The sequence below is a fragment of the Myxine glutinosa genome, chromosome 10 (genome assembly GCF_964187855.1).
Source record: "Myxine glutinosa chromosome 10, kmMyxGlut1.1, whole genome shotgun sequence".
NCBI classification, from domain to species: domain Eukaryota; kingdom Metazoa; phylum Chordata; class Myxini; order Myxiniformes; family Myxinidae; genus Myxine; species Myxine glutinosa.
Window position 1 is genome coordinate 16950987 of NC_136270.1, and position 21635 is coordinate 16972621.

The 21635-nt window shown below is 45.3% G+C and overlaps 2 protein-coding genes across 2 annotated transcripts in view; one reads left to right on the forward strand and one right to left on the reverse strand.

Moving 5' to 3' along the window:
- Window positions 1–13476, forward strand: part of TOMM7 (translocase of outer mitochondrial membrane 7) — a 60045-nt gene extending 46569 nt beyond the window's left edge. The window contains exon 3 of the mRNA XM_068126958.2: window positions 13217–13476. Coding sequence (XP_067983059.2) covers window positions 13217–13232 — 16 coding nt within the window. The 3' untranslated portion in view covers window positions 13233–13476. The remainder of the gene's footprint in view (window positions 1–13216) is intronic.
- A 1448-nt stretch (window positions 13477–14924) lies between these two features.
- Window positions 14925–21193, reverse strand: LOC137433474 (uncharacterized). The gene is made up of 6 exons (XM_068125801.2): window positions 21188–21193; window positions 18923–19190; window positions 18660–18787; window positions 15620–15727; window positions 15385–15513; window positions 14925–15080 (listed from the first exon to the last, which is right to left on the reverse strand). The coding sequence occupies exons 1-6, from the start codon at window positions 21188–21190 to the stop codon at window positions 14925–14927; spliced, it is 792 nt and encodes a 263-aa protein (XP_067981902.2). The 5' UTR covers window positions 21191–21193.
- Between the last annotated feature and the right edge of the window lie 442 nt (window positions 21194–21635).

A 21635-nucleotide genomic window follows, 5' to 3' on the forward strand; every position in this document is an offset into this window, starting at 1 on the left:
TCTTATGATCTCCAAACTTGGTGGGTATATAGGGTGTGGTATGGCGCTCAGCTGATTAGTTTTTGGTGTCGATCGGCCTTGACCTTCAAGGTCATTTTGAAGGTCATTCAATTTTGACCAAAAGGTAAAATTTTCAAGTTTCAGTTACCATATTTACCACAGTTATTATTGGAAACTCCTGTAACTTCGCATATCAGAGTCCTATAGAGATACCCTTCAGCACACAAAATTTTGAAGGTCAAGGTCAAAGGTCAAGGTCACTTTGCGGTCAATCATGGAGGTCAACGAAACCCTTATTTTTTGAGTAACTTTGATCGGATCGTCTCCAAACTTCATGGGAATCTAGTATATGGTCCGGCGCTCAGCTGATTAGTTTTTGGTGGCGATCGGCCTTGACCTTCATGGTTAGCGCTGGAGGTCGAAAATTATTGACCCCAAGGTCAAATTTTGAAATCGTAGGTACCATATCGAGTAATACCTCATATGAATGCCCTTGATGAGTGCTTCCCAGATCTGTAAACAGTTTGACGCTATGACGTCATTTGATGACGTCATGACGAAAAAACGGAATTTTCATGAAAAAATTATTTCCTCAGTTCTCATCAAAATCTTTCAATATTTCATGTGCGTTGGTCATGAAGACATACTATTCACCATACGAAATTATTAAGGTCAAGGTCAAAGGTCAAGGTCACTTTGGCAAGATACGGTTCACCCTGTGGGTGACATATGTTCATTTTATATTTAATTGGACGTTTCTGTGGAAATGAGGAAAGAGAGGATGTAAAGGTGAGGAGTGAAAATGAGAAAGCAAAGTGTATGATTAAAAGTGTATGATGTTTGCAAGAAAGAGAGATCAAAGCTAGCCGGTAGCTATAGCTTGAGTGAGACAAAAGTAAAACCAGCAATCCTGACACTGATTGTGTAAGATGGTTCTGGGCACTACTTTAACACTCCTAAGTCCGAACGGTTTTACTACCCTGAGCGGTTGCTGTCTACAACCTACCACCTAAAGAACCAGTCCAACCGGATGGGTGTTTTTTTAGGAGACAGCATCTCCTTATTGGATGGCCGTTGGCTCCCAAAGGGATCTCATCCGCCCTTTACAGGTATTGTTTTTAGTCTTGCAGGGTTTAGTCGCCGACTACCCGACCATGTGGCAGGTAGCACTGGGTTGCATTTTACCAGCGGCAGTCAAGAGACTGACCTGACCTAAGAAATCCCATACAGCATGAACATAGAAAACAAAGCACTGTTACCAGACATAGTACTCAGATCCAAAAAGGAAAAAATATGGCTTTGCTAATTAGTAATTTTGGTCCAAATAATGCAGAAATCAAGAAAATGACCAAATATCAAGATAAAGTATGGAATGAAAAGATCCTGGAAGCTGAAGAGCGCAACAATTGTACCAGTGATAATTGGAACAACGGAAATAATGAAGAAGAACCTCACAAAGATCCCACAAAGCATCCCTGGTATCATTACCACAAACAAACTAGATTTGGAGGCTGTCCGGGGCTCAGTGATGATTCTGAAAAGAGCCCTCGGAACAAAACTCTGAGAACGACACAACTTCACACCTTAGCTCATGAATCGTATTCTTTCACCAAAGCAGGGGCGGATACTTCAAGTGTTGAGAGGACTATGTTCTACCTTCTGAAACCAAAATTTCGGTGGCAGCAAATAGGATGGCTAGCTTTGGCCCTAACTCATCCTAAACCTACCTGCCTCACTCATCCTTCTGACCTGTTAACATCTCCTGCCCCTCTAAAATTCTCAAAGCTATCTTTCTTCCTGGGCACCTAATCCTTTCAAATTAAACGATCTCCCTGGAGAGATCAAGGCATGTGCAGTGACCCTGAGGATGAGGTGGTGGCGTGGTCTTGCCTGGCTCGCTGGCGGAGTTGCTCAATGGGGATGTGCCTTCTCCTCAAGTAACAATTTGGAACTCAATTGGTCCTCGCCAAATCCAAATACCCTACTCCGGTTCTCTTCATTGGCTGCAGACATCAAAATGGTGCAAAGCGAAAGCATCACTACCTAACCTAGCACTTGTCAAAAACACATTTTTCTCATCTATCTTTAACACCCCATCTCTACTGTGGTTCTATGCAACCAATTTATCCGCCGCTCAATGTGCTAGTGCTCTATCAATTCGCGCAAAGCCCTCAAATTTTATTTTTGTGCTCCTGCTCAATCTCGCGGCTGAGTAGGGTGGATCCATCTGCAGGCTTCTTCTGCCTGCTCTCAATTGTGGCACCACTGAGCCGCTGGGGCCACCGTGCGAGCTGCCTTTGTCCTGCTGAATTCTGGGAAGCCCTCTAGCTCCCCCCCTACATGTGCACTTCCTGGCACATAGCGCCTCAGGTCCACTTCCGGTACCCGGGCCTACCTCATAAAATTTGGCTGCCGCTCTGTCAGGGCCAGATTGAGTTTGTGGTGTCCTAGGAAATTTTAAATGTTTTTACAGAGACAGAGAAAGAGAGAGAGAGAGAAAGAGAGATAGAGATAGAGAAAAAGACCATGAGTAGGTATGAGAAAAAGTCCAGATTTCTGTATAAAAATGGTTACTATTGCACTATAAAAAAAAACACATTACTCCTATCTCTAGAAGTGAACATAGCCATGCAAAAAATGTTGTTTAGGAACTGAATACTAACTAACATGGCATGTACCCCCATTCCGATCCCTGAATTAATACGTTCAAACTCACATTTGTAACTAAATATTTCTTGAACACATATCTAGATCATAGCATAGATTAGGTCATTAGACCGACCTTTTATGAGCTTTACGATGAGCAGAATTGTCTATAATGTGATCAAAATTCAATGTTCGAGTAATGGTAAATTCAATAGCCAAAATGTTTTTGGGTCGTCTCTCCGGCTGTCCGTCCATCCGTGATAGGTTTTCGTTACCGTGATAACTTGAGAACGACTGAAGAGATCTAAGTAAAACTTGGTGCAGGTATGTATAATGAGGGAAAGATGAACTGATTAGATTTTGGAGTTAAGGGGTCAACGGTCAAATGTGAGAGGTCTTGTTAGGTAAAAATCCTGTTACCACAATAACTTGTGAACCAGTTATAGGATTTTGACCAAAGTTGGTACAAGTATGTATTATGATCCAAAGATGAAATTATTTGATTTTGGGGTCAAGAGGTCAAAGGTCAGAGTCTGTAATAGGTTTATAACTTGAGAACGGCTAAAGGTATCTAAGTCAAACTTGGTACAGGCATGTATAATGATGTAAAGATGAGCTGATTATATTTGGGGTCAAGAGTTCAAAGGTCAAATGTCAGACGTCCTGTGAGGTGAAAATTCTGTTGCCGAGCTAACTTGTGAACCAGTCATGGGATTTTCACCAAACCTTGTATAATTATATACTGTATTATGATGCAAAGATGATCTGATTAGATTTTGGGGTCAAGAGTTCAGAGGTCATGTTAAGTTACAATTGTTTTGTTACCTCTAATGTAAGAATGGCTGAAGTGACCCAAGTCAAACATTGTAGAGGTATGTATAATGATGTAAAGATGAAGTGATTGGATTTTGGGGTCAAAAGGTCAAAGGTTAAAGGTCAGATTCTGTAATAGATTTTCGTAACCGTGATAATTTAAGAACAGCTGAAGGGAACCAAGTCAAACTTGGTACACGTATGTATAATGACGCAAAGAGGAACTGATTAGATTATGGGGTCAAGAGGTCAAAACTCAGACGTCCTGTTAGTTAAAAAAATTCTGTTACCAAGCTAACTTGTGAACCGGTGATGATATTTGGACCAAAATTGGTACAAGTATTTTTATTAGGATGCAAAGATGAACTGATTAGATTTCTGCATCAACTGGTCAAAGGTCAGTTTCTGTAATAGGTTTTTGCTACCATGATGACATCATAACGGCTCAAGGGAACTAAGTCAAACTTGGTACAAGTATGTATAATGATGAAAAGATAAATGGGTTATATTATGGGGTCAAGAGGTCAAAAGTCAGGGTCCTGTTAAGTAAAAATTATGTTAATACACTAACTTGTGAACCAGTGATAGGATTTTGACCAAACTTGGTATAAGTATACAGTATATTATGATGAAAAGATGAACTGATTAGATTTCAGCATCAAAGGTCAGAGATCATGTCAAGTAAAAATGTGATACTTGAGAACAGCTGAAGAGATTTAAATCAAATTTGGTACAATTATGTACGAGTATAATGATGTAATAATGTGGGTGGGGGCATATCTGCCGACCTCGTGATGTCGAAAAGTGCCGTTCGAGTTTCAATATATCTTTCCCCTGGGACATGATAAGACCCCCACAGAGACATGCAGCCTCAGCCACCACATCCAGCGCTGCCATGCACTCTCCACGGGCCCACATAGGACAGCAGTATGAAAATAAGTGTTCTGTGACATCCCAATTTAACATTGAGGTCAATGGGGAAAAAAGATTTGACCATCCTCCAAAAATATACCTATTTCCCCCACTTTCAAATAAGCCAGATGGATGTTAATGAAATTCCCTATAAACAAATATTAAGAGGATATTTTGTTATTTTTATCAAGTAAGCATATTGTCACGCAACTGTGATTAACACCACAGTTACGGATGGCCGATTTGCGAGACTTTAACTCCCGAGGCGAAACTCAATGGCGGATTCAAGTTCAACACAAACGCGCGGAATGGCGGGACACAGCGAAGGCTCCGCAACCTTATCTATTAAAATCAAACACCCAGGAAAACTGCGTTCAGATATATATATAGAAAATAATATAAGGATTTATTATCGAATAGTAATACAGTGAAAAAGCCGCGCCGGTAAATCTAATAACTCTAAATCGGGACGTCCCCACACGACTGACAGCAAACACGATACGAGGGAGATTATGAATACAAAAATAACACGTCACGTCGTTCAAATGTACGCGGATGCGGCTTATCTGTCTTTCGTCGTCTTGGTGGCGGCCGTCCACACCGCTCCTTTCGGCCCGATCGCACACCACCAGGTCCTTCGCTCCAAGCTCCACGAGGCCCCGCTCCAAGCACCACGCGTCCGACGCGTGGCCAGCAGCTTCACACGAGGACGATCTCCACAAGGCCCGTGCACCAATGGTTCAACGGAGGGCTCGACTTGCAACGAACTGCTGCGAACTGCCGCGTGCTCTGTGGGCTTGGTGTGCTCGGTGTGTCAACGAACTCTCCACCAACTGCCTTCGGGGAGCTTTTCCACCAACTGCCTTCGGGGAGCTTTTCCACCAACTGTGTCTCTGCGTCGACTGTGTGCTCCAACCAACTCCTACGAACTCTCTGGTGTCTGCCTGCGTCTGCCACGAAATGGCGTCCCCCCGTCGCATATATTGGTGGCCGATGACGTCACATTGGCGCACTCCTCAGCCAATCACAGCCTCCCAACTCGCCCAGGTCACGCCCTCTGCGGCATGCGACTCCTGACATCTCCCGTCCGCGACCCCCCCGCGGTCGTTTTGTAACACGTAACACGCGAGGTTGGTAGGCCTTTGAGGTGCGAACGGCGGCGGCCAACCGTGGCGGTGTTTTTGGCCTGGTTTCCTGTCTATTTATTACGAAGTCAATGTCAGGGAAAGGGAATTATTTAATGTTGCGCTAAGGACCTAACTAATGTTTATGTGGTTTGCAGTGCCATAATGGACAAAGGTTTGACTACCAGGTGAGACTCACAGGGGCGTTACCTTTAATCCCTCACTTTTTAACACTCGGACCTCCAGGTAGATCCACAATCATACATCTTACCCCGACAAACGCCTAAACATCAAGAACTTATTACATGTAGAGTCCCTGTCACGACAGCCGAATACCTACCTATTCAGATCTACCTAGCTCTAGATATTGCTCTACCAAATTCATAACACAGCCCCCCCCCCCCTGGAACCGTAGCTCCTGCAAGGTTCACCGCAGGCGCTACCATTCCAGCCTTAACACTTACTGTCACACACTTAATTAACCTATGAAATAAATCAGGAAGGGCTGTGGGAAGTGAGTCGGACTACCTACCTACACTTCCTTAACATGCTGAACCCCTTAACCATCATGCAAGTATGTACATCTTCTTCGTTGTTCCTGTGGAGGGAGGAAACAACAACACACAACACTAACTTAACCACAAAACTTAACCATCTTTCCAAACTCAAAACTCTAACCTTTGTACATACCCCGGTCTACAGACCGCGTCCCCCGGTGGATGCCACAAGACACAACCTTACCTGCGGGGCCATCCCCAATGCATCCCCCTAAATTTCCACGGCCCTGTCCAGATGTTACAGGTGAGTGACACGGCTCGGTGCATTTCGCCCACATTCATGCAACACAGACCCCTTAACCACTCATTCTCATTCCATAGGTCATCAAGGCATTTCAAAAATCAACAAAGCACTTATTTCAATACACCCCCTGCAGGACCATGGCATTGATGTCATTCACGTGTGTGTGCATTCCTCAACTAGGCAGCGGGGAGGTACCGCACAAAAAGATGGTGGGGGCGCATCAGGCTGTGGTGCCCGCAGTCCCAAAAACAAGTCAACCGACTTACAAGTTCATTGCCCCCCCCCCCCTTTACCTCTTGGCCCGTGACAGCCCAACAGCCCCTTGCCGCCGTTACCTCGCCGGTGAGGGTCTCCACACACACCAGGCTCCTTTGCCTCCTGCTTTCGCGCAGCAACACGGGTCACCGGGGGACTTCCTCAACCCGCGGCGCCCAACCAGACCCTCCACCGACGAGCTCCAATTTCCAGTTACCACCGGCTGCCAGGGGTAATGGCCGCAGAGGGGGGCCCGCAGGCATCGCTCCTCAGAGCTTGCTCTGTACCTGCGGACACACACACCTTCCCCACCCACAAGACCCCAAAACACACTTCCTCCCCCGCTGCCATTCAATTCTCCACACAACTCAGCACAATTCAGTACAATTCATAGATGGTGTAAAAGGTGTTACAAGGCTTGCCATGGCCTGCCAATGTGAAATCCCCCAGTTCACATTTAAACCATCACACATTTCCAAAAGCACATTTCCAAAAGCACAAGTATCACCCCTCATTATCTCCAATAATCATCACTCACTCTCCAGGTTCCACTCTCACGACCACATCAAAACACCTAACCACAATACAAAAACATACGCCACCCACAAGACACTGTGGCTCCCATTCCATCCCCTCACCGGCCATGTCATCACTCGCTCTCACCTCCCAACTCCAAATTACATGTCCCCAATTTCCCAAAGCAAATCCTGAAGCCTGGGACAGTACTCCTCAAAACACTCACCTCAAGTGCAGGTAGTTGCAGGTTGGTCAGGTTCAAGAGCGTCATCCACCCTTCACAATCCCAAAATTTCACATTGGGCCTACCAAATACTTCCAAATTTCTCTTTTGTCCCCACTACACTGGCAGGTATGTGGATCCGCATCCAACGGTGATCATCACTACACAACTACCTGTGGCCACGACAGCTCTGCACCTCTACCGTGCAAGGGTCACCGGGACAAGGTGAGCAGTCAAAACGCCAACATGGCCCATGAGTGTCCATAAGGGTGCGACCCACCATCCATCCTTCGGCCCCCCTGCGAGGAACACAGCTGCAGCAGCCCCAGCTGGCCAATGTGGTGAGCACTTGCTGCCACAACACACACTACCGCACACACAACCTCGGCCCTGGGGGGCACGGTCGCAGTGCGTGGCATCCCTACAGCCACGTCCCCTGCACCTCCCCATCATCCCCCAGCCCGACTACAGAACTGCAGCCCCCCCAGTGCTCACCCACACTTGACCACACCAAGGTCCAGTCAACAGCCATGCTCCACCAGGAGACTCACCCAGAAGACATGGTCCACACACCTCGGACATGCACAGCACCACGTTGACCCTCAGGCTACACAACTGCATCCCCAGGATCCCGCGTCCCAAATATCAGCACAGTTGCCCCCGCAACCAGTTGAAAGCTGTGTCTTGCTACCCTATTAATTTCATCACAGCCTCCAACACTTTGGTCTACACACCTGGATCAATAATGGCGTCACTGTACAGTGTCCACCATGGCATTTCAAAATCCACCCTTAAATTTCCATCTAACCCACAGATTACCCATGCCAACCATTTGTCACATTTTACTAACCTCACCAAAGAAAGATGCTTTGCCATACACATGCCAGCCGAGCATGGCCCATATGCTCGGCTCGTTCTAGTTTCCTGCACACTCTATTGCTATTGGCCCAGGCCGAGGTGGTGGTCCTCTGTCTGGCGCCTGTGGACCTACTGGGGGCCCCCTCCTTTCTGGACTGCGAAGCCTCTCAGGAGGTGGGGGCCCATATGGTTGCCGACAATTCCTCTGACTGTGCCCTCTTCTCCCACATCTAAAACAAGTCCCCAAGAACGGACCCCTCTGGTAGCCAGGCGGAGCCCCCCTTTCTTCCGGCCCAGCCCGATAAAAATCAGGCCGTCCCGATGGCCAACCTGGACCACCCTGTCGTGACTCGCTCCCTGCAAATTGTCCCCCCATCAAATTTGTCAGCTGGCGGCTGATTCCCCTTAACATTCGCCCGATGTCATCCTCTGGCTTTTCCCGATCCCGCACCTCGGTCTGCCGTACCGTCACAGGTGCCCTCTCCGATGCGCGGTTCGACCTTCTCAAAAAGGTCAGTCTCGCCGCGCATTCCGCTGCCCGGTGCACCGTGGGTGGGTCCTGTAACTCCACCAACGTCCGGACCTCAGGATCAGGGAGAGCCGCCATAAATTTTTCTATCGCCAGCTTGTCCCACGCCTGTGCTGGTAGGTCCCTGTATGCTATCCTCACAGATTGGTATATATCCTGGGCCAGCTCCTGCAACGTCTCATTAGGCTTTTGCCTGCGATGCAGCAGCTGTGCCCTGACCAGGTCGCACCTTGCGCCTGTCCCGTACCTGTTATTCAAGGCCTCACAAATGGCCTTGCTGGTCAATATTCCCTCTGGGACTACGTTTAACACGTCGGCGGCTGACCCCCGCAGTGTCGCCACCAGATTCCCCATGCGCTCCCGCTCTCCCCAACCATTGAGCTGAGACACGCACTCAAATTGTGTCAGGAAAGCCTCGAGGCTCCCTGATCCGTCAAAATGTACGAGGGGGATTGTTTTTCCAGAGACTCTATTCCCCGATTCCTCTCTGTCCAAATCCAGTCCGGGGCCGAAACACCCCCCCAACTGGGTATTCCGTTTCGGAGCCTCTGGTGTCCAAATGTGGCTCGTGGTGAGGGTCTCCTGGGTCACCTTAATCTGGTCCTGAAGATGTTTAACCGACTTACTCACCTCTTCCTTCAGGCTCTCTTGAACCCGACCAACCTCCTTCTTGATGGTATTGTCCCAGATCTCCAGTCGCTCCTGCATAAAATCACTCACCCTTTCATTATCCATTAGTGGCCCCCACAGGCCTTTCTCAATTAACCCTTGCTCCTGCTCTTTTATGCGGGTTTCCAACCCCCTCACCTCCTCGGCCAATTTGCCCCCCTGTCGGTTGAGCAGTCCCCATTCCTCACTCTGCTGTAGCATTCTGGCATCCACCCGGCCCCGATAGCCTTCCAGGTCCCCATTTGCTTGATCAATTCGAGCATTTGTGGCACCAATCTGACCCTCCAACTTTTCCCCCATTTGGACAGCCTGCGTCACGCCCTCCTCTATTTTTGACATTAATTCTTCCCGTTTCAATTCAATTTCCACCCCTATGGCTTTTTCCATCTCCCCCATTTGAGTTTCTACTTTACCCTCAAATTTCCCCAGTCTGTCCGTAATTTGGTTTTGCACTCTCCCTTCTATGCCATCAATTCGTTCCCCCAGCTGCTGTGCCATTTCCCCAATTTTTCCTTCCAATTGTTCATTCCTTTCCTTTATTTCATTCCCTTGTTCATTCATTTGTTCATTCATCACCTCCATTTTTCCCTCCAATCCATCGATTTTGCTGTCCATCCCTTCGATTTGTTCTTTCAATCCCTCCTTTAATCCTTCAATTTTATCACTCTGGGCATTCAGTTCCCCTTTTAACCCATCAATTTTATTTCCCATTCCTTCAATGTGTCCCTCCAATCGATCACTCATTCCCTTCATTCCTTCCCTCCATTCCTTCCCCTGTGACTTCATTTGTTCATTCAATTCCCGACTGGCTCGCTCACTCTGTGCGTTCATGTCTCCCCGAATTTCTGCAAGGTTTCGCTCACCCTCGGCCCTCTGAGCATTTATTAAATTTACTATGGTCTGGAGATCTATCGGGGCCGTCCCACTTGTTCCCGACTCCCCGGTAGGGGAGGGGGATAAGTTGGTGCTCGGGACGAGGGAGGTTCCAAGGCTCCCCTCTGCATCAAATTCCCCTATTTCCGGCTCACTCCCAACGCTGACGGAGGCCTCGCTGCGTACTTCCATTTCGTCGACCTCCGACATCCGCTTTTCGGAAGGTCGTTCCCCGCGCGCGTATTTATTTTAATAATTCCTGAAACACAATTTAAATTTGACGAAGACGCGGTATCGCGCTCCGTTTGCCCAATTGATTATCAAATTTCTCCGCCTCAACTATAAAAATTTTGCGTTCGAACGTCGAGCGCAATGTACGCCCGACCGTGTCGATGTTGCCCCGCGGACAAAAAAATTTGTCCGACCGTGTCGATGTCTCGCCGCGGACAAAAAAATTTGTCCGACGGGTTCAAATCCTACACTCCTGACACCACTTGTTACGCAACTGTGATTAACACCACAGTTACGGATGGCCGATTTGCGAGACTTTAACTCCCGAGGCGAAACTCAATGGCGGATTCAAGTTCAACACAAACGCGCGGAATGGCGGGACACAGCGAAGGCTCCGCAACCTTATCTATTAAAATCAAACACCCAGGAAAACTGCGTTCAGATATATATATAGAAAATAATATAAGGATTTATTATCGAATAGTAATACAGTGAAAAAGCCGCACCGGTAAATCTAATAACTCTAAATCGGGACGTCCCCACACGACTGACAGCAAACACGATACGAGGGAGATTATGAATACAAAAATAACACGTCACGTCGTTCAAATGTACGCGGATGCGGCTTATCTGTCTTTCGTCGTCTTGGTGGCGGCCGTCCACACCGCTCCTTTTGGCCCGATCGCACACCACCAGGTCCTTCGCTCCAAGCTCCACGAGGCCCCGCTCCAAGCACCACGCGTCCGACGCGTGGCCAGCAGCTTCACACGAGGACGATCTCCACAAGGCCCGTGCACCAATGGTTCAACGGAGGGCTCGACTTGCAACGAACTGCTGCGAACTGCCGCGTGCTCTGTGGGCTTGGTGTGCTCGGTGTGTCAACGAACTCTCCACCAACTGCCTTCGGGGAGCTTTTCCACCAACTGCCTTCGGGGAGCTTTTCCACCAACTGTGTCTCTGCGTCGACTGTGTGCTCCAACCAACTCCTACGAACTCTCTGGTGTCTGCCTGCGTCTGCCACGAAATGGCGTCCCCCCGTCGCATATATTGGTGGCCGATGACGTCACATTGGCGCACTCCTCAGCCAATCACAGCCTCCCAACTCGCCCAGGTCACGCCCTCTGCGGCATGCGACTCCTGACATCTCCCGTCCGCGACCCCCCCGCGGTCGTTTTGTAACACGTAACACGCGAGGTTGGTAGGCCTTTGAGGTGCGAACGGCGGCGGCCAACCGTGGCGGTGTTTTTGGCCTGGTTTCCTGTCTATTTATTACGAAGTCAATGTCAGGGAAAGGGAATTATTTAATGTTGCGCTAAGGACCTAACTAATGTTTATGTGGTTTGCAGTGCCATAATGGACAAAGGTTTGACTACCAGGTGAGACTCACAGGGGCGTTACCTTTAATCCCTCACTTTTTAACACTCGGACCTCCAGGTAGATCCACAATCATACATCTTACCCCGACAAACGCCTAAACATCAAGAACTTATTACATGTAGAGTCCCTGTCACGACAGCCGAATACCTACCTATTCAGATCTACCTAGCTCTAGATATTGCTCTACCAAATTCATAACAATATGTTGATTGAACAATATAAATGTACAGTATTTAATCCTCAATAGACACCCCCTAGCTTAACTTAACTCCCCCCCCCCCCTCCCCTCCTTACAGGTGTTCTTCCTGCCATTTATGTAATCGGAAATAGGAAATGTTTGCGTTTGAGAATTATGAGAGTGGTGTGTGTGGTGTGTGTTTTTTTTTGTTTTTTTTCAGTGAGTGCTGGGGAGTGTTTTAGGCCAAATAATTTTTTTTTTAAAGAAAGTTGGATTTGGCTGCACCATTTTCTGAAGGTGCAGCTGTGCTGCTCTTGCAAGGCTCCCATTACCAGTCAGCTCGTACTCATTTTGCCGACCTCAGAAAGATGACAGTCCGAGTCAACCACCCTGGTGTTAATTCAATGGAATGACAGGCTCAAACTCAAGACCCCCGAGATCTTGAGATTAACACTCCTAAGCCAGCCACCTTAACCGTTAAGCCAACACCAGGCTGATAAGGCCCTGAGTTTATATGATTAAGTGAAAGAGCAGGAAATTGAGGGATAATCTCCCTTTTGGGTACAGAGAAAGACAGTTTAATGAGAAAACAGACACATTGCCCTTCACGCACAATGGGAACAGGTTTGGTATGCCTCAGGTGGATGGAAGCAAAAATTGGCTTCTAATTGCAAGCTGTCGCTATTCTTTAGTATATAGGGACTCTAGGCATAGTGTGTTTACTGAACCCTGATGGTGGGGGTGGTTAGAATTGCTAACTCCACCAGTCTCCTAAGAGATCATTACCAATTTTAACCTCTCCGGGAATTTGCCATTAAAGCCGTGCCAAAATATCTGCCAAGTAAAGAAATGCGCAGAAAACAGAAGGGGTAAACCTGTAGTGAATGCTCTGGTTTACACTGGAGCAACAGTGATTTGGGGAAACGTTACATGACGTGTGACCGTAAAGTGTGTAGTGAATGCTCTGGTTTTGCACCACCAGCAAGGGTGATTGCCTTCCCACCCCACACCCGGAGAGCACGTCCAGTCTGCATAACCTCATTAACACCATGCTTTATGAGGCCTGGTCTGCACAAAATTGCATGAATATCTCAGAAACCTATCCTTCGTGCAAACCGTGGTATTACTGTATATCCCTGGATAATTGAATGATTTTAATTGTATTAACCATGTGTATTTCTGTTCTCCCCAACTCCACTTGCCATGATTAGCCTGCTATGGGGTTGAAGTCGTCTGGCAAATGAAGATCTCAACAACAAATGAAGATCTCAAAAAAGCACCGACCAAGCCTGATCACCACATGGCGCATCCATTCGTTGTTCATCTAATTTAACATCCACTCATTGTTCATCCACCCTGCTGTTGGTAAAGAAAATAAATGGAAGCTTTTACTCAGTGCTTTTGATTTGTTTTCGAGTTTTCATCACCTTGAGTTGTGTGCAAAGGTTGATTAAAGTCACTACAAACACCCGCTCCCTCCCTTTGGCATGGATCAGTAAAGCGCTTGCTCTGTGCCATGTGTCCGATGCAAAATTGCAAGCCATCTCCACCGCTGACTTGTGATAACCACTGGGTGGTGCTATGTGGTGCACATTTACCTGGAGAATTTGCGATACCTTTGCATAGCAATGAAGTCCTAGCTGTTGAGTGCTGCTTATTGAGAATCTATCAATTTCCTCCATTAAGAAGATTTAAGGGGCTTTGTTTCATTTCCATTTTGTTCCTTGTAACCACAAAATTGCCTCATCCATGGTCTGCCGAACCCGAAAGTGAAACCGTTTTGTATAAATTACACAACGCTTCTTTTGGTGTAAGTAGTTCCTCACTTTTGCATGTCTGCGTGCATGTATTTTCCGTTCTGGTGTTCAATCCGAGAAGTGAATCGAAGAGCAAAGCTCTTGTTTGTACCTTGTGATCAATAATAAAAGCAAACGGCCATTATAACAATGTTGCATGGGTGAACCAGCCACCCATGCTCAATTTATTTCTCAATTATATTTTAAAATGACAAAATAACATTGATCCAACATTTCATAAATACAATAAATAACATGTCATCTTAAACTTTTTGACCATAAGTTATTAAAAAATATATATTGTTATAAAAACATTTTGCTACCTCGGAGACATGCTGAATGGAGAAGGTGGATCAGACTCGGCAACGGTTGCTCGAGTGAGATGTGCATGGAAGAAGTTTCGGGAACTGAGTGGCGTGCTGATGAGGAGGAGAGTGTCGCTGAAGCTGAAGGGAAAGGTGTATGCTGCATGTGTGAGAAGTGTTATGATTTATGGGAGCGAGACATGGGTAATGAACGTAGAGCAGCAACGAAGGCTGGAAAGGGTGGAAATGCGAATGGTTCGATGGATGTGCGGAGTATCGTTGAGAGAGAGGAAGACAAATGATGAATTGCGAAAGATGATGGGAATATTGCCTGTGATTGATGCTGTGAAGAGGAACAGATTGAGATGGTTTGGTCATGTATTGAGGAAGGATGAAAGTGACTGGTTGAGAAGAGTGATGGAAGTTAATGTAGAAGGAAGTAGAGGACGGGGAAGACCGAGAAAGACTTGGCTAAAGATGGTGGAAGAAGAAATGCGGGCAAGGGGGTTAACAAGGAGAGATGCAGAAAATAGGGCAAAATGGAGAAGATTGTCATGGGGACCGCAAGGCTAACCCCCGCTCTAGCAGGGAACATGGCCTTAAAATGCATGTTGTTGTTGTTGTTGTATAAAAGCAGTAGTCTTCCTTCATATTAAGATTGCACCAAGTACTGTTATCTTCACCGTCATCTTTGTATTTTAATTTAAAATAAATAGTATTGTCCAACGTTTTATAAATAGAAAATCTTAAATAAACTCTGAGTATAAATTGCATTAATAAATAAATAAATAAATACATAAGTTGTTGACTTTGCTTGATTAGAGTGCAAAATATCGCATGCCATTCTGAACGGTGTGCGCGAAGTGCTGCAGCAGGGTGTACATCGTTTTCTTTGATTTGAAATCGTCATCGAGGTAATCATTCCACTTCTTTTGGTCCTCCGATTCACTCGGGGGTTTCCAATCCGGAAGCAACTGTTGGGATGAACGGTGTTCAAAATGTGAGCATCAAACAGCAGCGACACATTAGACAACATGGTTTTACATGAGAAACTTTGTGTTTTGATTTGCACGTGATTTTGATTGCATTTTGATTTGCACGATTTGCATCGCTACCGATGGAAATGGGAATCGCTTCGCTACCTTTTGCACGTCCCGTGTGCGAGTAATCCATTGTTGTGAAAAGTTTTAAATGGTTATGTTTTCATATCGTCCAATCTGATCGTTGTGCCCATTTGACTCCAAACTATTCTGCAATTGCTTCTGCAGCGTGGCTCACCTGCTGTATCGTTTTATCGATGTCGTCGAGAAAACTGCCAAAGCTCGATTCTGCCATGTCCACTTTGGTTTTGAACACCCCAAAGTACTGCTTGTAGATGTGCAGTATTTCTGCCAGCTTCTGTTTGCACTGGTAACAAAATTATATATCATTATTAGTACTATTTTCATTATCATTATTACCATTGTCATCAATGGCATTATCATTATGCAACCGATGCTTGTGTTTATCTTACCAAGTGAGAAGACTCTGTGCAGGGCAAAAATTGGGGAAGCATTGTCATGATGTCCACAGAATACTCCGCACTTGTTTCTTGGTCACTCATTCTCAAAACTTCTCGCTTCTTCTGGCACAAATGGCAGGAGAATACTTCAGAATGATTTTTTTGAATTGAGGATCATACACAGTATATACACAAGGCTTGACAATAAAGTTCCAGAACTGATATTTTTTTTCTCAACAGGTGGCACCACCGGCTTGGGTTTCGTAATTGGACGTGCATTGTAACCTTGTCGGTACCGTTTGCTGTTGTATCGATCGGTTGTTTTGTTAAAATCCCAAGTGTTGCAATCGTGTTGTGAAGATGAACGACAACTTTATCGAACAGAAAATCGTCGTCGAGTTTTTGGTGAAACTAAACAAAAGTGGCACGGACATTTTCAACAAGTTGAAGCTGGTGTACGGGAAAGACGCAATGTCAGGATCACGTGCGTTTGAGTAGGCCAAGAGGAGAATGGTCGTGAATGAAGACGCGCGGTCGGGATGCCCATCGATTGCGAAAGGGTGAGTGTTCTGACCAAAGTGTCTGATCTGACCAACGTCAAAAATCCAAAGAAAGGAACTCGTTTTGCATCAATATAAGGGAATCTAGAGAGCCGTGACTAATGAGGGAAGTGGCCTTTCAGACAAAGACTTCCAAAGGTGCTTTGAAACATGCCAGCGATATTGACAGGTGCGTATAGACTCAGAGATTACTTTGAAGGCGACCACTAAACATAACTGGTATGTATATTTACAATAAAATTTTATATTGCTTTGATCCTGGAACTTTATTGGTGTGCGTGTGTCCAGGTCAAGTGTATGTTTGGAATTTGACTAAAGGCTGGCCTAGCTCTGATCCAAAAGAGATCAATAGTTGTGCTTTCAGCTCCTTTTTGAGTTTTGTATCCAAAGAACTGAAAACAAATCGGGATGTGACAAAATGGAACTGCCTTTTCGGACTAATGCTGTGAAAATCAACCTCACTTTGTTTCTCACCATTGGAAATGATGTCTTATTAACTTCCTTAATTGTTTATTATATCCACCATGCAGATCAACACGATCCTTCACAGAGATTACTATTTCGTTGTGACATTGAGGTTGGCCTACCAACGTTATCGACTGGCAAGAAATACTAATGCTAGTTAATATGGGATTTGGGAGAGTACAATTTCATGGTTGAAAATTGTGAGTCAGATCACGAGCAAATACAGCTGACCAGACAGTTGAAGGATCCTACAATGGGTGCTTGCAAATATATATTTAAGGTTAAATGAGGGAAGCTTTGGGATTTCAATGTTGACATCGTTTAGGATGCATATCTTAGGCCTTAGGGTGAAAGGGGCTAGATGCATGTTTTTCGGGGAATCTGTACCTATATGGATCCCAAAAGAGGCTTTGTTCAATTTGCAACTCGCAGGATCAATTGACCAAAGAAAAAAAATTCCAATTGGAAATTAAGGATTTTCATCATGAATATACCAGTCTCTGGGTAGGGTGAGTTCTATCAACTGCAGCAGTCTCAGCAAGGGCTACAAGGTCGCCAGGCTCCATCATTCACAATAAGCTACTCGTTCAGTCTCATCGATCATGACGTCATTTCAATATGCAAATTCCTTTGTGCAACGTAACCAACCGCCAGGACGAGTTTTAATCAATCATATTGGAAATCAAAATTGACGAAAAAGAAAAAGCCATCACGCAGACAATTGTAATAGTTAACCTCGATTCTGGATGATGTTTAATTGTAATAGTTAACCCAGATTCTGGATGATGTTTAATTGTAATAGTTAACCCAGATTTTGGATGGTGTTTCATTGTAATAGTTAACCCAGATTCTCGGTGGTGTTTAATTGTAATAGTTAACCCAGATTTTGGATGGTGTTTCATTGTAATAGTTCACCCAGATTATCGGTGGTGTTTAATTGTAATAGTTAACCCAGATTCTGGATGGTGTTTCATTGTAATAGTTAACCCAGATTCTGGATGGTGTTTAATTGTAATAGTTAACCCAGATTCTGGATGGTGTTTCATTGTAATAGTTAACCCAGATTCTGGATGGTGTTTCATTGTAATAGTTAACCAGATTCTCGGTGGTGTTTAATTGTAATAGTTAACCCAGATTATGGGTGATGTTTAATTGTAATAGTTAACCCAGATTATGGGTGATGTTTAATTGTAATAGTTAACCCAGAATCTGGGTGGTGTTTAATTGTAATAGTTAACCCAGATTATGGGTGATGTTTAATTGTAATAGTTAACCCAGATTCTGGATGATGTTTAATTGTAATAGTTAACCCAGATTTTGGATGGTGTTTCATTGTAATAGTTAACCCAGATTCTCGGTGGTGTTTAATTGTAATAGTTAACCCAGATTCTGGATGGTGTTTCATTGTAATAGTTAACCCAGATTCTGGATGGTGTTTCATTGTAATAGTTAACCCAGATTCTGGATGGTGTTTCATTGTAATAGTTAACCAGATTATCGGTGGTGTTTAATTGTAATAGTTAACCCAGATTATGGATGATGTTTAATTGTAATAGTTAACCCAGATTATGGGTGATGTTTAATTGTAATAGTTAACCCAGAATCTGGGTGGTGTTTAATTGTAATAGTTAACCCAGAATCTGGGTGGTGTTTAATTGTAATAGTTAACCCAGATTATGGGTGATGTTTAATTGTAATAGTTAACCCAGATTATGGGTTAGGCAACGTGACATGAATACAATTTGTCCCTTTGACCACACAAACAGAACCATGAATCGACTGATACAAACATGCAATCCAAAATGGGAAGGAAATTTTTGAAATCGGAAGTGTCAGTGATGCCAGCGGTGCTTCCGTCACATTTCCTCACATGTCCATTCATTTAAAGAGTTAAAGGAGTTATCCTCAGTAATCCCGATGTCCACGACGGTTGAGTGTACATCAAGGGAAGGAAGCAGTTTCCTTCTTTTTTCTTTTTTTATCCATAAACTTTTTCAAATAGTTTGCAAATATAATGCAGCACTCACGTATTCTTGTATCGTGATATTGATTGTTTTATTCAAAGCCGCCATAAGTTCCAGGTCCGGATCCACGATGGGAATAGCCGGTGCTCTTTGCACCAACAGTGTGGCTATGAAGAGGTAGGGCACGTAAACTGCGGGAAGACAGGAGATTGCACAGGTGATTTATTTCATGCTTTTGATCAATTCACTAGACAGGTTTGGGAATGTCATACTTGGAATACGTCCAACAAAAGTGCGTGAATATTGGACCGAATGGGCACGCTTACCATACATGGCGACCCGTGGCGGTTCCTCGTGGGAATGATGGCTCTCCTGGTGCTGGGACGACTTGGCGAGAGCTAGCGATGCTCTGCGGATCCTTTGGTGCTCCATGCTCACTTTCCTGCGTTTATATAATATGTGATGAATGAAAGGCGCGTCATGCACCGGAGATTTCAGTTCAAAAGGTTGGAAAAACCCGCTTAGAATGAAACGTATCCGACTTTGGGCGTGTCTCCCGAGAACGTAGGACATTCGTAACAACATCCGCTGAACCTGTGGTTTTATTGGGAGAAAAGATGAAATTCTGTTGTTTTTCCCAAGATTTTTATTGAAACCCCGCCCCTCGCCCACAATTGTCAGGTCACGAATGATGAAAACTCAAGAACAACATCATCGCGTAAAGTTGGACGAACGAAACTGACCCGATCTAATGACGTCATAACACGATTGTTGCTTTCGTCAATCGCTTCAAACTTTGCGTGAAGTTTTCAATGAAAACTTTGGGCGTTCCATTGGTCAGGTGTCGTCGTGACATTCCTGGACCCTCGTTTTGCAGACCTGGAATTTGTCGAGGTATATTTTTAGTGCCGGGATAGCGTGGAGGTACCCTGGTGTTTCTCATACGGAACGAGACGTCGATATGTGTGTGCCGTCCCTCGGTTGGACGTTAAAACTGGGTGTCCCCCTGTGCGAGCGTTACTCGGTGGACCTTCAAGATCCCTTAGGGAAACGTAGGTGCGTTATCGCCGGCACCCTGGACAAGTTACACATTGCTATCCTGTTTGCCTGCTGGGAAGGAAATGGAAAAAGCTTGCTTTGGCAGCACCAAGCCTGTTGAGCACCACATCACGTGGTACTTTATCAAAGCGTTTCGCGAGTAATGAAACCGAAGAACAAGGTGTGTAAGTTACGGTGGCGGATTAACGCAGTGCCCCGGGGGCAGAATCGGCGTGAGGGTCATGCATCCGATGGAGTCACGAAAAGTAAGAGTTCGCCAATCGTGGTTCATAATCTTTCGAGATGGGACCGAGGGTGGACTCTCACTTTGCCGACAAAACACATCACCTTGTAAAAGGTGATAAACACAGCGTAAAGAGAAAGTTGTTCCATCTCGAGGAAAGAAAGAACCGTCACGTAATTAATGGATTAAAAACACGTTTTCCCTGATGTTCAACGAGACAGGACCATCACAAAATTAGGGGTGACGTTATAGTATTGGTAAAGAAAACAGGTTGAGTGTAATAACTACGTTTAATGTACGCCAGGTAGCCGAGATACCTCTGGAAACTGACCCGATCAAATGACGTCATTACATGATTGTTGCGTTCGTCAATCGCTTCAAACTTTGCATGAAGTTTTCAATGAAAACTTTGGGCGTTCCATTGGTCAGGTGTCGTCGTGACATTCCTCGCCCTCATTTTCCAGACCTGGAATTTGTCGAGGTATATTTTTAGTGCCAGGATAGCGTGGAGGCATGTCCACTTCCCGCTTCTCTCTGAGCTGCGTCTATCCTGGGTTCGAATCCTGACCCAGCTTCGACCGGCATCCTGGTGTTTCTCATACGGAACGAGACATCAATATGTGTGTGCAGCTTCTCGGATGGACGAAAAGGCGATAGAAAGAAAAGAAAGAACCACTTTTAGAGGCCATTTCCCCCCGCAGAGCAGGGGTTGGCCTTTTTCGGGCACCGTGGTCCCCTTTTTGAAGGAATGTTTTATGGCCGGATGCCCTTCCTGCCGCCAACCCTGTTAGTCGCCTTTTGTGACACAGGGAATTACCAGTGAACTGGTACTCGATTGAAGACTATGTGCAGTTAAAATTTAATTACAGACACTGAACTATAATATCCCATAACTAGACAACACAAACAATTTATACACGAAGAATGACTTGTCGTAAAACGATAAAACCATAACTAATACTGTAATACACCAAGTAACCAACTGTGTAGATTTAAAGAAAGCGAAATTATGTGTGCAAGACTGTGATACATGTGACCAAAGATTAAATTACAGCATTTATAAGATTAAGATAATCACCATATGTCAATACTGCATTGGAGTCATCAGAAGGAACCATAATAAGTAGAGACTCATCAGGAGTCATCCGGAGGAACCTGGATCGGATTTGGGTTTCAGCCGCTACTCCTCTACCCTCAAACCCATCCAAGCGCAGCCAAGTGAACCTTCTAGAAAACTTTCTGCAAGAATTCACTTCTCCTAAGACAGGTAGATAAAGAAAGAGAGAAATAAATAATTTAAACCATTTACCATAGTATAAACCTGGTGTTGGGCTAGCGGCTAGGGTGCCGGCTTAGGATCCTGGGTTCGAATCCCGGTCAATCGCTGAATTAACGCCAGGGGGGTTGACTCAGCCTGTCATCCTTCCGAGGTCGGCAAATTGAGTACCAGTTCACTGGTAATTCCCTGCTTGTCGTTAAAGGCGGCAAAAAGGGTTGGCGTCAGGAAGGGCATCCGGCCGCAAAACATTGCTTCAAAAAGGGGACCGAAAAACAACAACAACCACAGTTCCCGAAAAAGGCCAACCCCCGCTTGCGGGGAAAAATGGCCTCTAAAGGTGGTTTTTTTTTGTTGTTTTTTTTACCATAGTATAAACAAACAGAATGGCATAAACGATCATAAATATTGTTACGGTTTCCGCGTGCAACCCTCCTGCCCTTACCAAGGGGAGATTAAGCCCCTTGTTCTTTTTGGGTCG

Excerpts from the sequence above, each read along its gene's own strand:
- LOC137433474 (XM_068125801.2), bottom strand. Across the intron at positions 15,728-18,659 it reads ATATCACGATACAAGAATAC|AAGCGAGAAGTTTTGAGAAT; the intron begins GTGAGTGCTGCA and ends TTGTGCCAGAAG. Across the intron at positions 15,081-15,384 it reads TCGATAAAACGATACAGCAG|TTGCTTCCGGATTGGAAACC; the intron begins GTGAGCCACGCT and ends TCATCCCAACAG.